This window comes from Phalacrocorax carbo, chromosome 5 (genome assembly GCF_963921805.1).
Source record: "Phalacrocorax carbo chromosome 5, bPhaCar2.1, whole genome shotgun sequence".
Lineage (NCBI taxonomy): Eukaryota > Metazoa > Chordata > Aves > Suliformes > Phalacrocoracidae > Phalacrocorax > Phalacrocorax carbo.
The window spans coordinates 29,789,187-29,802,860 of record NC_087517.1 but is presented as its reverse complement, the minus strand read 5'-3'; the positions used below and the strand labels follow the sequence as shown (position 1 = coordinate 29,802,860).

The 13,674-nt window shown below is 40.5% G+C and overlaps 1 protein-coding gene across 4 annotated transcripts in view; it reads left to right on the top strand.

Annotated features, from left to right (window-relative positions):
• Window positions 1-13,313, top strand: part of INO80D (INO80 complex subunit D) — a 46,057-nt gene extending 32,744 nt beyond the window's left edge. For 3 of the 4 annotated variants that reach the window (XM_064451816.1, XM_064451817.1, XM_064451815.1), the window contains one exon: window positions 51-13,313. In XM_064451816.1, the coding sequence (XP_064307886.1) occupies window positions 51-1,222 (1,172 nt within the window). In that variant the 3' untranslated portion in view covers window positions 1,223-13,313. The remainder of the gene's footprint in view (window positions 1-50) is intronic. The other variant, XM_064451818.1, reaches the window with a different exon arrangement.
• Window positions 13,314-13,674: the final 361 nt, after the last annotated feature.

The following is a 13,674-nucleotide window of genomic DNA, read 5'->3' as shown; positions in this document are numbered from 1 at the left end:
GGGCTCACCTGAGGGTAGCACACTAACTTCTGGTGTCCCTGTTTCTGCAGGTAAAAATGGAGATCTCCTTCCAACTACAGAAGAGGCTGAAGAACTGGAACGGGCCCTACAGGCTGTAACTTCTCTTGAGTGCCTGAGTACCATTGGAGTACTTACACAGACAGATGGTGTGCCAGTTCAGGAGCTGTCAGATAGAGGGATAGGGGTGTTCTCTCCAGGTGCTGGAGCTCCAGGAATGCAGTCCTTGAGTCGAGAGGTGAACACGGATCTGGGGGAGCTGTTGAATGGGCGTATAGTACATGATAATTTCTCCGGTCTGGAGCTGGATGAGAACTTGCTCCGTTCTGCTACCTTGTCCAACCCACCTACGCCCCTGGCAGGGCAGATCCAGGGGCAATTCTCAGCCCCAGCCAACGTCGGCCTTACTTCTGCCACTCTCATAAGCCAGAGTGGCCTTGGGGAGAGAGCCTTCCCAGGACAGTTTCATGGACTTCATGATGGCAGCCATGCCTCCCAGAGGCCCCACCCTGCCCAGCTGCTGAGCAAGGCAGATGACCTGATCACCTCACGACAGCAATACAGCAGTGACCATTCACACTCCTCACCCCATGGAAGCCATTATGATAGTGAGCATGTGCCGTCTCCCTACAGTGACCATATCACATCCCCTCACACCACATCCTTTTCTGGTGATAACTTGGCAGCTACCTTCTCAGCAGAGATGCCCATGATGGCACAGCACTTGCTCCCAACTCAGCTGGATGTGCCACTTAGCGGGGTGGTCAACCCCAGAACTCACTGGGGAAATCTTCCTGTCAATCTTGGGGACCCCTCTCCGTTTAGCAACCTTCTTGGTGCAGATGGACACCTCCTGTCCACCTCCCTGTCCACACCACCTACCACCTCGCACTCAGAGACCACACAGCCTGCCTTCGCCACTGTGACCCCCAACAGCTCCAGTGTGCTTCCGGGGTTACCGCAGACCAGTTTTAGTGGCATGGGTCCTGCCTCTGCTGAACTCATGGCCTCCACCTCCCCTAAACAACAGCTCCCTCAGTTCAGCGCAGCCTTCGGGCACCAGCTGAGCTCCCACAGTGGCATCCCCAAGGACCTGCAGCCCAGCCACAGCTCCATAGCTCCTCCCACGGGCTTCGCAGTGACCGGTGCCACCGCTACCAGTACCAATAATGCATCCGCACCCTTCACCACCTCCAACAACTGAGCTTGTCTGCCTGGCTCTGTGCAGGTAGATGGGGGACCTGTGTTTTCTATCTTCCCTTATTTTCCTTTTTCTTTATTTTTTCTGTCCTCCCTTCCCTTTTTTTTAAGACGGGGTTGAGAAGAAAACCCCTGCTTCAGTACTGACCAGGGTTAGCCCTCTGTGAACCTTGCTGTAGCGTTCACATGTGCTTGTTACGCACCGGTGCTCATTTATTGCAGGCAGGTTCACCGTTCCCCAATAATTCCTTAAGGATACAGCACAGTTACTGGATGTAATTGATCTTAGCAGTAAGACCTAGAAATGGAAAGATACCTCAGATTACTGATGCATGTTACTGTTTCCTAGGGTTTGGATCAGTGCTTGCCATCCCATTAGCATCTGGGAGAAAGTTTTCCAGTGGGCAGAAGTCTCTTGATTTCTTTCTTTTTTTTTTTAAATTTACATTTTTTCCAAAGGTAGCATCTGGCATGGAAAACTTGGCTGCACAGATTGATTTGAGAATGGTGCACTGAAGTCCTAAATCAAGATCATGGTTCAAGGATGAGTTTGGCAGTTTCTTAATATAATCTCTTGACCTCCTCTGTGTGCATGTGTGTGTTTGGGGCGCAGGGAGCAGCAGTTCCTTTTCTTCTTTTGGTGAAGAAGTGGGAGTTGTCCCCTTCCAGAACTGGTCACTGTTCTTATTGCATGCTGATTTTTTGGTTTTTATTATGATGATTTTTAATTCATTGAGCAGCAACGGGATCAGTTGACTGGTTGCCCAGAATCTGAAGGCTGATATGAAGTTAGCCCAGGGAAAAAAAGGAAGAAAAACAGAAGGATTGAAATACATCACGGATTAGCGAAGATGCCTGTGCAGAAATTCCCTCCCTTGCTGAATTATTGTGGCCTTGTAGCATTGACGATTTGCCTTCTCAAGTGTGGCTTTGTCCAGAATTCCTTGACAGGCTGACAGGTATTTCCCAGCTGAAACTGGAAGAATTTGGTTGTTATTCTGCCCATCCACACAAGTCTAGGTCAGACCCTTTGGTAAGTTTCAAATGGATGTATTTCTCAAATTATGTCTAGCTACTGAGACTTTCTTGGATAGTTTTTTTCCCCCCGGGAGTCATATAGTTTTTTTCCGATACTTGTAGCGTTTGATGCTCTGTATGGGAAGCTGAATGTATGTAAGGAACTAGGAGGTACCTATCAGCAGTCATGGCTAACCAAAAGAGAAGTTACTAAAGCAAAATAAATAAGAATTCCTTCTGTCTGCAGGACAGTTTTGCTTTTACTGCCCATCTGCTAAAGAGAGTATTCAGACTCTTTGGTAGTAATTTCAGTTCTTAAAGAAAGGAGTCCACTGGCTTTTGGTTTTTTCTTTTTAAAATTTCATTTAATGTTTTTTAATCCAAGAGATAACAGCAGCAGAAATTCTGAGGTGTTTACTTGTATCTCTTTATCAGGAAGGGAGAAAAGGAATTTGCTTGTGACTTTATAGGGCTCAAACTTGCTACTGTACTCTGACTTCGACTGTAAAAGTAGCTCCCACTTAATATAGCAAGTCTCTACTCTTCTTGGATTGTTTCTGAGATGCAGATGAGAGAGAAGAGAAAACCCCACATTTCAGTCTCGTACTGTAGAAGACGGATTTCAATCTACCTTACAGTAAAACGTCCTACCTGCATGTATTCTAGTCTAATTCAGGAAACTAAGATACCAAGCACATGTAATAGGGAGGCCTAATAAATTGTTTGAGCAAGGGATCATTGAATGAAGTGTAGTTGCTATAGAAATTAATTTTGTTAGCATTCAGGCCCACACCTAAATCTCTGACCCAAACCTCTCCTTCTGTCTTGCAAAGGAACAGAATTTAAACAGGATAGGTCTTGTGTCTTCTTACTATCGTAGCGATCGTACTATCCCTCTTTTCTTGAAAGATTTGTCCTCCTTAAATATAAAGGAGTATGGATGATGCATATGTCCTTTTCTGAAATTGCAAGTGTACGTGGGTGGAGGAAACAAAAATTATTTTCATTCTTCTGTTGTTATGAAGTCCTTATTTCATACTTGGTAAAATAGATCTTAATAATATAAGCCGACTATTTTTAAGTGGTGATTTAAATATGTTTGTAACATTTAAATGTTTTTAAATCATGTAAAAAGTTGAATTGAAGCCTATGAAATCCTGCTTGTGATTGTCCTGCTGATTGAGGAATGCCCAGTGGTATTGTGAAATGAGGCAAATCTGTCAAGGCATTTATTTATTTTTGTATTATGTTCCCCATACTTTGTTGAGGAGGCAACTGTTTGATTTGCAAATGATTTTCATTGTGTCCATATACCTTCTTCAATGTGTTTGGATGACTGGCTGAAAAAGAGTGGAGAACTAGTATACCAAATGGTTAATTCTTTAATCTGCTTGTGTATTCATGTCATTTTAGAGGATGTTAATTTCTATAAATTGGTTTCAAGACTTTGGTCTTGAAATCATTGTTGTGCCCATCAAACTCTTTAACGAACCTGCAGCTGGTGCAGAATATATTTACCCCACATCACATTTCTCTTTCTTAGCAAATACTGAGGGGGAAGGAAGGAGAGGAACTGAGAGCCAAGTTCTGCTTGTTCGCATTGGTATGAATTACGAAGGAGGTCTTTTGTCTAAGGTCACTGTGAGTTTGTACTGGTCTAACTCAGAACACAGCCCAGCTCCTAATCTGACCATTGACTTAGACAGGGAATTTCAAAAGCTGTCAAAGCTATGCAGGTTCGTAATCCCATTTGAAATTAATGGCTGTTATGTACCTGCATTCCTTTAAGGCAGCCTAGGATATCAACTCTCTTCCCCTGCTTAGACTTCAATTTTTGTATATTCCTTGATGACTCTTCCCTGAAAAGTGACTACATAACATTTTCAATGAGCAAACTAAGTTTGCAATAAAGCTGCACTTTTAAAAATAAACTTCAGTTTGTATACATTTGAAATAGGAATCCCTCTGTCCTGTCTGAGTTCTGAAATGGGCCACCACTCTTGCATTTTCCTGGTTCACCTCCCGTTTTTTCACTGCTGCTGATTTCATGATTACAGCCTACCAAGCAGTTACGGGTCTCGATCTTAGCTTTACAAGGTGGATCATGCCAGGTGGGCTTCTGCACCCACACAACCTGTTGACTTCAGTGAATCAATGTCTTACAGTTGGATGTGAGAGATCCAGTCTGAGAGGTATGTGCAGCCAGAGATATGTCACACTTCTTCCTCTGGGAAATATTACAGGTCTGGTTAAGGTTGCCCTTGAGGCTGTTATTTATATGGTTCCTCGTAGAATCCATGCTGTCTCACAAAGGTTTTTGAATATCATCTCCTCGTATAGCAATTAGCACTCTAATCACCCTTTCACCAAAGAGCCAGTGTAGCAATTTCAGTCCATTGATTTAGGATGGTCAATACCTGTCATGCCCTTTATGTGTTAACAAATGGAATAAGGCTAGTTGAACCTGAAAGTTAATTTCTTTACATAAGATTTGGCTTTTAAAGAATTGAAAAAAAAGTAGATTTAGAATAAAATACCAGTAACATCATTTTTGGTAATGATAGCACCTCAATTAACCTTTGTACAAAAATACTTAACACAAGATGAACTCTGACAGTGTACTGAGGCTCATCAGGAGCAGCCTCATACTGGCCTGGTGTGTAAGGCATTCTGTAAGACATGCTTCGACGTTCCCTTTCACCTTGGAAGACTTTACACCAGCTTTGAGGGGAGCCATATGCACTTAGATACCTCAAAGTTGATTTATTCTTTGGCCTTGTAATTACTATGATACAAGAAGATGTATGTATGATGCAAGAAGCTGAAAAAGATGCATCATTTTTTCTCCTCCTGCCTTCAAGTTTCTCCAGGTTCTTGCTTAGTTCCCTTCTTGTTAGTAGCATGCTTCTCTCTATGGTTGGGCATAAAGGCTTTAAATCAATAATGCTGAGAGGTAACACAGTTGCAGGTCTGCCTCAGCCATTGTGGAGAAGACAGCAACATCTAGATTTCCCACTTCATTCAGCAGGCTACTGAAATGAGGATTTGCAGTTCTCATCTGGAAAGCATTGGAAGGCCTTGAGAACCTTATCACCTGCTAGGCAACAATCAGAGATGGTATTAGAAGTACAAATGCAAGAAAAAAAAAAAAGTTCAAGGAGAGTTATCCATAACAGCAAAGACAAACCAAGGGAAGTGGCTTTTGTAATTATTTTGTTTTTAAGAGGGAAGTGGGTATTAGTTACAAAAATTGTGAAGTCCTGTTGTGAGCTCTTAGGCACAGTGTGATGTTAGTGGCTTCAGGGGCATGGCCAAGGTGAAGGGCCTAGGACTGAACCTGCAAACCAGTAGCCAAATTCAGTTTGAAGCTTCATTTTGCTGTAACTACATCTAAATACAGTCTGGGATTGAATCTGCTTGCCAGACAACAAGAGTGTCTTAACGGAGTACAGTAAACAGTGGACAGGTGTCTTCCCTGAGAAGCTGTCCCTGGTGGTTACATACACACGTCGTTAGTCTGCTTCTGAACTCCAGCTCCTCCCTGAGGTCCTGCAGCACTGTGGCTGCTGCGTTTCCCTGTAGGCATCGGCAAAGTTCCAGGGGTATTTCTCCCTGCCTTTGTGCTGCAGTGAGCTGAATCCAGTGATGAATTCTCCAACAGTATGAGATTTTGGGCAGGGAGAAGGGAAAAATTTTTGAAGAGCAAGATACCTGCAGCTGAATCTTTCCAGACTTGTAGGGTGCAGGGTCGGTGGCAGGAAGTGCTTTCAGCAGATAAACAGTAGAAAACTTACCCACAGTGGTTATCTTCAGTGAGGCATTGGTGTGGGTGTTTGGGCAGCTTCTCTGGTAGGATGTTTCCTTTTGCTTTTGTATTTTTACCATTACACGCGAAGGAGTCTCCTGTGCAGGCCTGTTGCAAGGTCCAGTGGTGGTGGAGATATTAACTGAGGGAACAGTTTTGGGTGAATGTGCTTTAGGTCTTTCTGATCTTCTGGTCACAGGGTCTTTCTGATCTCTTGGGTAACATTTAATGATGGGGTGTTGTGTGCTGCTTCTCATACCTCCTTTATTTCCTTCCTCTCTACATTCTTCATCACTGTCTTATTCTCCTGTTCTCAAATACTTCTCCAGTGTAAGTAATGCCAACCGGTAAGTCTTCCGTGGTCCTGAGTGAATCTGGCTGCAAAACAAAAGGGAAAGATTCCTGCAATTCATGACATATAATTTGGATGCTAGAATGACAGCGCGATAGATCAAAATGCTTCTCAGATCAGTGAGTAAGATGATGTTTCACAGCATGGTTATATGTCATGAACTAGATGCTGTGGGTACAACATTGATTATGGGAGTGCACACCCTGGCAGTGAATGTGCAGGCATTTTTAGCAAGATTTTACCTTCTCACAGGTTCCTCTTCTTTTAAGCAGTGCATCAGCAGAAAGCCACGAAGAAAAACTTAAATTTTTCTTTTTAATACCTGCAAGCACAAATAGAGTTAAGGAGGGTTGGTGGGAAAATCTACATTTGTGTTGACTAAACTTAAACATGGACTTTAGGAGAGGTCTGGTCATGAGAGACCTTAGCTCTGTCAGGTGAAGTTTTGGTTTTGTCTTTAAAACTAGACAAAACCACTCTTGTGGGAAAGAAAAGTTTGGTGGAGGAGGAGGAGTTACAAAAGATGTGTCTTAGAACAATTTTCTCACTCATGTCTTCAGCTATTTTTTTTTTTTTTTTAAAAAGCACAACAGTGACTGTTTTGGGAGCTTTTCCCTTTGCTGTTCTGCTGCTTCTCATGGTTGTTGGGTTCTTTGCTTTCCCCTGTTTTATTATGCTTTCACATACTCCTTCTCTGGCTACTATGGAATAAGATAGTGGAAGCATGAAAGGAGAAAGGGAGCTTGGCTGTAGATCGTCAGCAGTAGTTGGAGAAGGCTTTCCTGTCTCCTTGAAGTAAGTCTTGGCACCTTTTCAGTCTACTCTGGCTCATAGAATTAGCTTTGGAAGTGAACAAAATGAAACTTGGGCTTTTGACCTTGAAACTGTACTTATCTTCCTACTCCTTTCCCTTGCTAGTCCCCCAAACACACACACAGTGAGATGTTCAGCCTACCATCGTATCGACCATGTATGCGCGTTGAACTTGGTCCAGTAATTCTGTTTTACCTGCTTTCTGTCGTTGTCAGCTGGTGCCCACGGAGGTGAACTCTGGATAGGTAATGTTCCCAGATATCCCCTGGAAAACTTTAACTTGGTGCAGATTGCTCTGATGTAGCTAACTGCGATGGCTTTGGCTTCTACCTTGGAGTGGACTGATTTACCCTGAAATGACTTTCTAACCTGCGTCTTAAACAGTGTAGCTGATTCCAGTGCAAATAGATTCATTCTGAAGTGATGGACAGTTCGATTCCCATGCAAAATAGCTACATCCTACCAGAGGGGGTTGAACCAGTTTCTCTGAACAGTGATGACCTTCACTGTACAGTTTTGGGTATGTCTCAGGGATTCCTTGTGGAAATAAGGGCAGTTAACAAAAAAAAAAAAAAGTAAATAGTTTTAAAAGTAAATAATAATTTAAGGTAGAGCGTCACCTAAGTGAGAGCGCAAGAAGGAGAAATCTTTGTTCAGTTTTATAGTCCATGGTGTCTGGCTAGGGACTCTCTCTTCTCGGGGCTCTCATCTCAAGTTCAACATACAGAATCTTTTTCATCACGCTCAGCTTTAAACTTTTTATTTAAAGATACCCTTCCCCAATGAGCTTTCAGAATACTTATTGTAGATTTTAAGAGAAATGGTATATTAATTTATGCTATTAACATCACCTCATAAATTATAAGTTTTATACTAAAGCTGTATTGAGTGTAATGAATTATGTTGCATATGTGTTTTTAATAGCTATAAAATTATATACAAGCTTTTTTGGAAAAACAAACTAGTGAAGCACCTTTTTACACTGGATCTTTGCCGTGTCAAGGTGTACAGCTATTCTTTGCTACCTTGCAGATATCTATATCTATATATAGATATATATATATATAAATAAAATAAAATGGTATCCTGTATCAACAAAGCATAGAACTCTTTTTAACCCTTATATTGCTGTTCCTATAACTCTTTTTAAATTTTATTTTGAGTGTTACATTCTGCAATAATTTATCCGTGGTTTGTACCTATGATTAGAAATTTAGTTACAGGGTAAATAGATCAAATTTAAAAAATCCAACTACTGTAGCTGGAAGTTGTGAACCAAGTTTGTAAGACCTTTTGTCTTTTTTTTTTAATGTATTTATTTCCAGTTAGCTCTGTGAGTTGGAATTTGAAAAGTCAGAACATTAGGAATCTACAGTGTCTTATTCAGGAATTTTTCCCCTCCTTTCCTCACAAAGGAATTCCCACTGTGACTTATAAATAGAATTAGACTGCTTGTGTGCATGTATGTATTATATATACACACAAAAAATATGCATTGGGGGGGATGTATGTGCGATACGAATGTGTATATTGTATGTAGGTCATAGTTTTGTAAAGAGAAAAGTAGTCAAGAGGTGATGGAATGTATTGTAGAAATGTGATTATTTAGTAGGGGGTTGTTATGTCCTCACTGTTGTATAAATAACTGAAACTCTCTACTACATAATCTTCTGTTATAAGGCTAACTCTGATATCATGTCAATTTTACTGTTTTTTAAGTGAGTTGCATTGAGCCCTGTTTAAAATGCCATGAAAATACCAAGCTCCCAAAGACAGCCTTTAAATAAAACAAATGAGGGAGGAGGAGGGGTGGGAGAAATTAGCGATATGTTAAAGAAGAAACTGAAATGGGAAGGTCTGCGTTTAGTGGGATGGGGAGGCATGGAAATTGCTGTATCTTTGCAAATCAGTACCCAAATCTCCTGTGGTCTGACTTCAAAAATGTTGTCAATCAGTGTACGTGTGTTTTCAAATCAGGGGCACTGTTTGTGGGGTGGTCTCTGTTCTGTAAAAGGATCTCATCTTCAAAGTAGATTCTTTTCTTTCCTGAGGGTCTTGGTGTGTATTAATTTCACCCCAAAATTGCTGTTGTGGGATTGCTGAGCAAAATACAGTTTCAATCCAGGGAGTTTCACTTGTGCCGTGAAATTCTGAAATTAATTATGGCCACTTAACTTTTGTTGTTGTTGTTCCATAATTGGAAGACCTCTTTATGGGAGTTCTCACTTGAAATTGTGAGAAGTCAGAAACATTCTTACAGATTGGCTTCCTCTTCATACTGTTCTATTTAGGCTGGAGAAAGTAATCTAATTGTTATTTATTCATACAGTATCACTTTTAACGATGATGATCCTGGTGACTTTAAAAATCTGTTAGAAAAACAGAGCTCCCAGCATTGCACAGACATTTGAATTTTTTGAAGGCTTTTTTTAAGCAGTTGCAAACCAAATCTTAATTTTTCAAAAATTTTTTTTTTTTATATCCCACTCCCTATCAGTACGTTGATACCCCCAGGCATCCCTCTTTCTTTCCGCCCCCCTCCGCAATTTGCTTTTGGCACATACGCATACAAGTGAAAGGGCAGGGAGGTGGAAGTTGTCAGAGGCCTTTCTTTCTGCTTGTTTGGTGGTAATGGGAGTTAGCAGCATAAATCTTTATGCCTTTATGGGGAGGAACAGACCCATTTTTGTGTATACCTGTACAGAGAGATAACTGTATATGAGATGTTGGTAGCACTTTGCTGAATGTGGACTTGCCCTCGTGGTGTACAATAAATACATATGAATGCAGTCAATCTAAATCTATATATACATGCATACAGATATATAAATGGAATATGCGTTGTATCACACACGTGTACATTTAGTTGTAACATGAGTGTGTGAGCTAAAAGAGAGAGACTATCCACATAACATATGTGTAACAGGTAAGCACTTGTGCCAAACGAGGTTGGTTTAATTCTTCTGAGGGATTTGGATGACATCAGTGACTGATCTGAGCTTGGTCACCATTGATTTGTGTTACCTCAGCCGTCACAGTGGAGTTTCCTTGGTACATTTCTGCTTTTGTTTATTCTATATTAATACTCGTTGAGGCCTCTTGCAATGCCAACCTCTTCTGCTTCTCTGCTCCATTGCCTCCATTCCAGCTCCTCCTTGTCCCTGCATTTCGAGTTTCTCTTGCTAGCAGCAATCAGCTTTGATGGCCCAATGCAGCTCGGCTTATGCATTAGGGAAATTCTCTTGGTGGCTATAGTGGCAGCTGAATTGGGCCCGGAGCCACTTGCTTGAACTTATGCAGAATTTCCCAGCTATTCAATTGTGCTTGAGTACGACTGTGATGGATTTGCAGATGAACACAGACTTTTCTTAGAACCTGATGCAAAGCTTCCTAGCATATTAAAAGGTTAACCCAGCATCATATTTTACACGTAAATGTTCAAAATAAGAAAAATGCACCCACCAAAATTATCTTCAATTTTCATCCCCAGGGAGAAAAAGGGAGTTTAGTTTGTGCTTCCCGTAATGCAGGCAGTGAGCAGAAGGCAGCCCTGTGCTTTGTGCTGAGCAGTGAGCTTGTTATTAAATGTATCAAGAGAAACACAGCTTGTTACATTTTACCATTAAACAGATTTTAAAGCGAGCTGCAGAGTTGACCATTAACATGCTAGTACTTTGCATTGAATTGTGTACTGAATGGTCTTGCTTATGCAAGTAAATTGTGGTTTTAAGTATTTTATTTTCTGTTTTCTGGCAAAAGGGAGCTTCTATATCCTTTTAGCAAAAACCAGCCGTCAGAAACCTGCTCAGTCACTTTAAGCACTGTTGAAACTCCTGGCTAACTTAGGCTTCAGTTTCAGTGGAGAACGCTGCTCCAATTCTGTCTTCGAGCCGTACTGCATTCCGTGTTTTGAGTATGGAGATGGCACGATTTTTCTTGGCCACAATTCAGCCATGGAATTTTGTCTTCCTTGCATTTCTATTAGGAAAAGGTAATTGGTGTATTGTTCCATCTGAGCTTTCATGCAATCATACATGACGATTTCTATAATGCATATGTTTGGGCGTGTGTATGGGTATGTCTGTGTACTGTGTGTGTATAATACATATTTATACGCACACATATATTACGCTATTTCAGTTTATGTATGTGGAGAACATACCTGTTGGTTCTCTCCTGATATATACTCATGCATACGTATATTAAATATGTATATAGCATGTAGATGTCCTGCATATACATGTGTATATGTTATGAACCTTGGTTGGCAATTTTTTTCTCCACTTTTTGCAAATTGCTGTCCCTTATGACGTATTTTCACTGAAGCTGCATTATATAGAAGAAATGGAGAAATGTGTTATCAAAGTTTTATTTTAAAAAGGAGACTCTTAATTATCTAAAGCCATTTGTAATTGTCTTTTGAATTTTTACTAGAAGGGTTATTAATTTAAAAAAGAAAAAATAAAAGAAAAAAAGAACACAAAAAACCAAAAGCAAGCAGACAAGCCCTTACTCCTGCCATCCCTTAGGTGGACATAAGAAAGAAATGGAAACACAAGTTTCTAAGTATTTATTTCCTTCAGGGGTTTCTGAGGCATACTGTAATCTCATTCTGCTCCGTCCCTTTTGTCCAATTAATGATTCATGTTTTCTTTTACACAGCTTCTTCCCTCATTACGTTACTTTTGTAAATCATTGTTCACCTCACACATTCAGTAGTACTGACATCACTGAGGAGATTTCATGTCCTTCTGTCCTTTTCAGGAAAAATACCAGTGCATCACTATTGTATTACATTTTAACACACTTTGTGGAGGATGGATGTTTTTATTGAAGATGTCTGTAACAAGTCTTTAACTTATTTAATGTGAGAAGCCTTCATTGGAATCTACTGTTTGTTTCCAACGAGTTTCTGCAACTGTTTTTTCACCAACATATTAAGTAGTTCCCTCCTCATTTGATGCGTGAGGTTTTTCGGGTTTGGGTTTATTGTTGTGGGTTTGGTTTTCGGATGTTTTTTCCCTCCAATTCCCAAAAATGTTTCTGCAAGTGGAGCAAAACAGATGTCAGAGTCTCAACCAATATCCTTTTTGCAGTTAAGGGTAAATATCTTTATTCTAGAATTAATAAAACAGAAGGTGGCACATGGACAATTTGAAGTGCTTAGAGGGAATGCTCACTCTTTTTAAGGCTGTCTCAGAGAAGTTTGTGTTTGGTGTCATTTTAAAGATAGCTTAATCACGCTTTGATATCAGAAACAGCCTTGTAACAAAGAGCCTCGTACAGTTGTTTGGCCACTAGAGTTTAAAATGTAAACAAGTTGCAGTGGGAAAGCAAAGGTGAGGCAGTGTATTTTGAACCAGTGAATTGTAGCTTGCAAATGTACCTGATTTTGAAGTAACTGCATGGTAGCAAGGATTAGCAGTCTCTTACACCCCTTCTTTCTTCCCTCTCATCCCCGACACATGTGTTCAGCATAGTGTACATTGGGAAAAATAAAAAATCTTACTCCAGCAAAGCTAAATCCACTTAATGATTGCTTAAAGGGAACATACAAACTGGCATTGCTGCATCCCGTCTCATGGTATTAGCTGGAAGACTAGCTAATACACGCCAAAGGCCCAGTCCAGGTTGTTTCTGTGGATGTGTTGCTTTCGGAGAGTGTGGTGTGTGGGGATGCCCAAGAAAAAGGGTCCCTTCCTACAGGGTCCCCGGCAGCGATAGCGACTCTCACTACTGCTTCTAGTGCTGGAGGCTCACGGACAGCATTCCAGGGGCGGGTAGGAAAGCTCGTGTTTGTACTTTCCCTTTAAATAGGAAAGGTTTGCTCACATGTTCCTCATACTTCTCAATGAATGTACTGTATTACCATTTAAAAAAGAAAAATCAATGAAATGATAATAGATTGGTCTCCTTTTGTTATCTGGTCCTTGTTTAATTTGTTTAAGGGTTTTTGTATACAAAAGTTTACATTTTTATGTATATTTTTCTTGTGTAAAAACTGATGTAATATGTGTATAAAACACTGTATGTATTATCTGTATATAGTGTGACAAAATGATTTTCTTTCTTTCTTTTGGATGTATTAATAAATCTTGCTGTGAAGTAGCTGTGTTTATTATGATGAAACCCTCTTCTCCAAGCCATTTTGCCTAGTCTGATATGTATGAATATTGCCTAGGCTGAAATCTAATCCGTGAAGTGACTTCTTTCTTCTAAAACATATCCTAGGTACAATTATTAAACTGTCCTTTGCTTAGATAGCTGTAGAGTCTGATTCTGCTCTTGCTTATTCTCTATTGCTTTCTAATGACATTAGCTAATTAGTTTTGCAAACAAACTGGGGTCTTCAATCTCAGTCCTGATTCTAATTATAATGCTTTCTAGCTCTGGATCCCTGGCCTGGAGACCAGATCCTCTTCATCTTGTTTTCTGGTTTGAGTTTGCAGAACTGTCCTTGAAATATAAT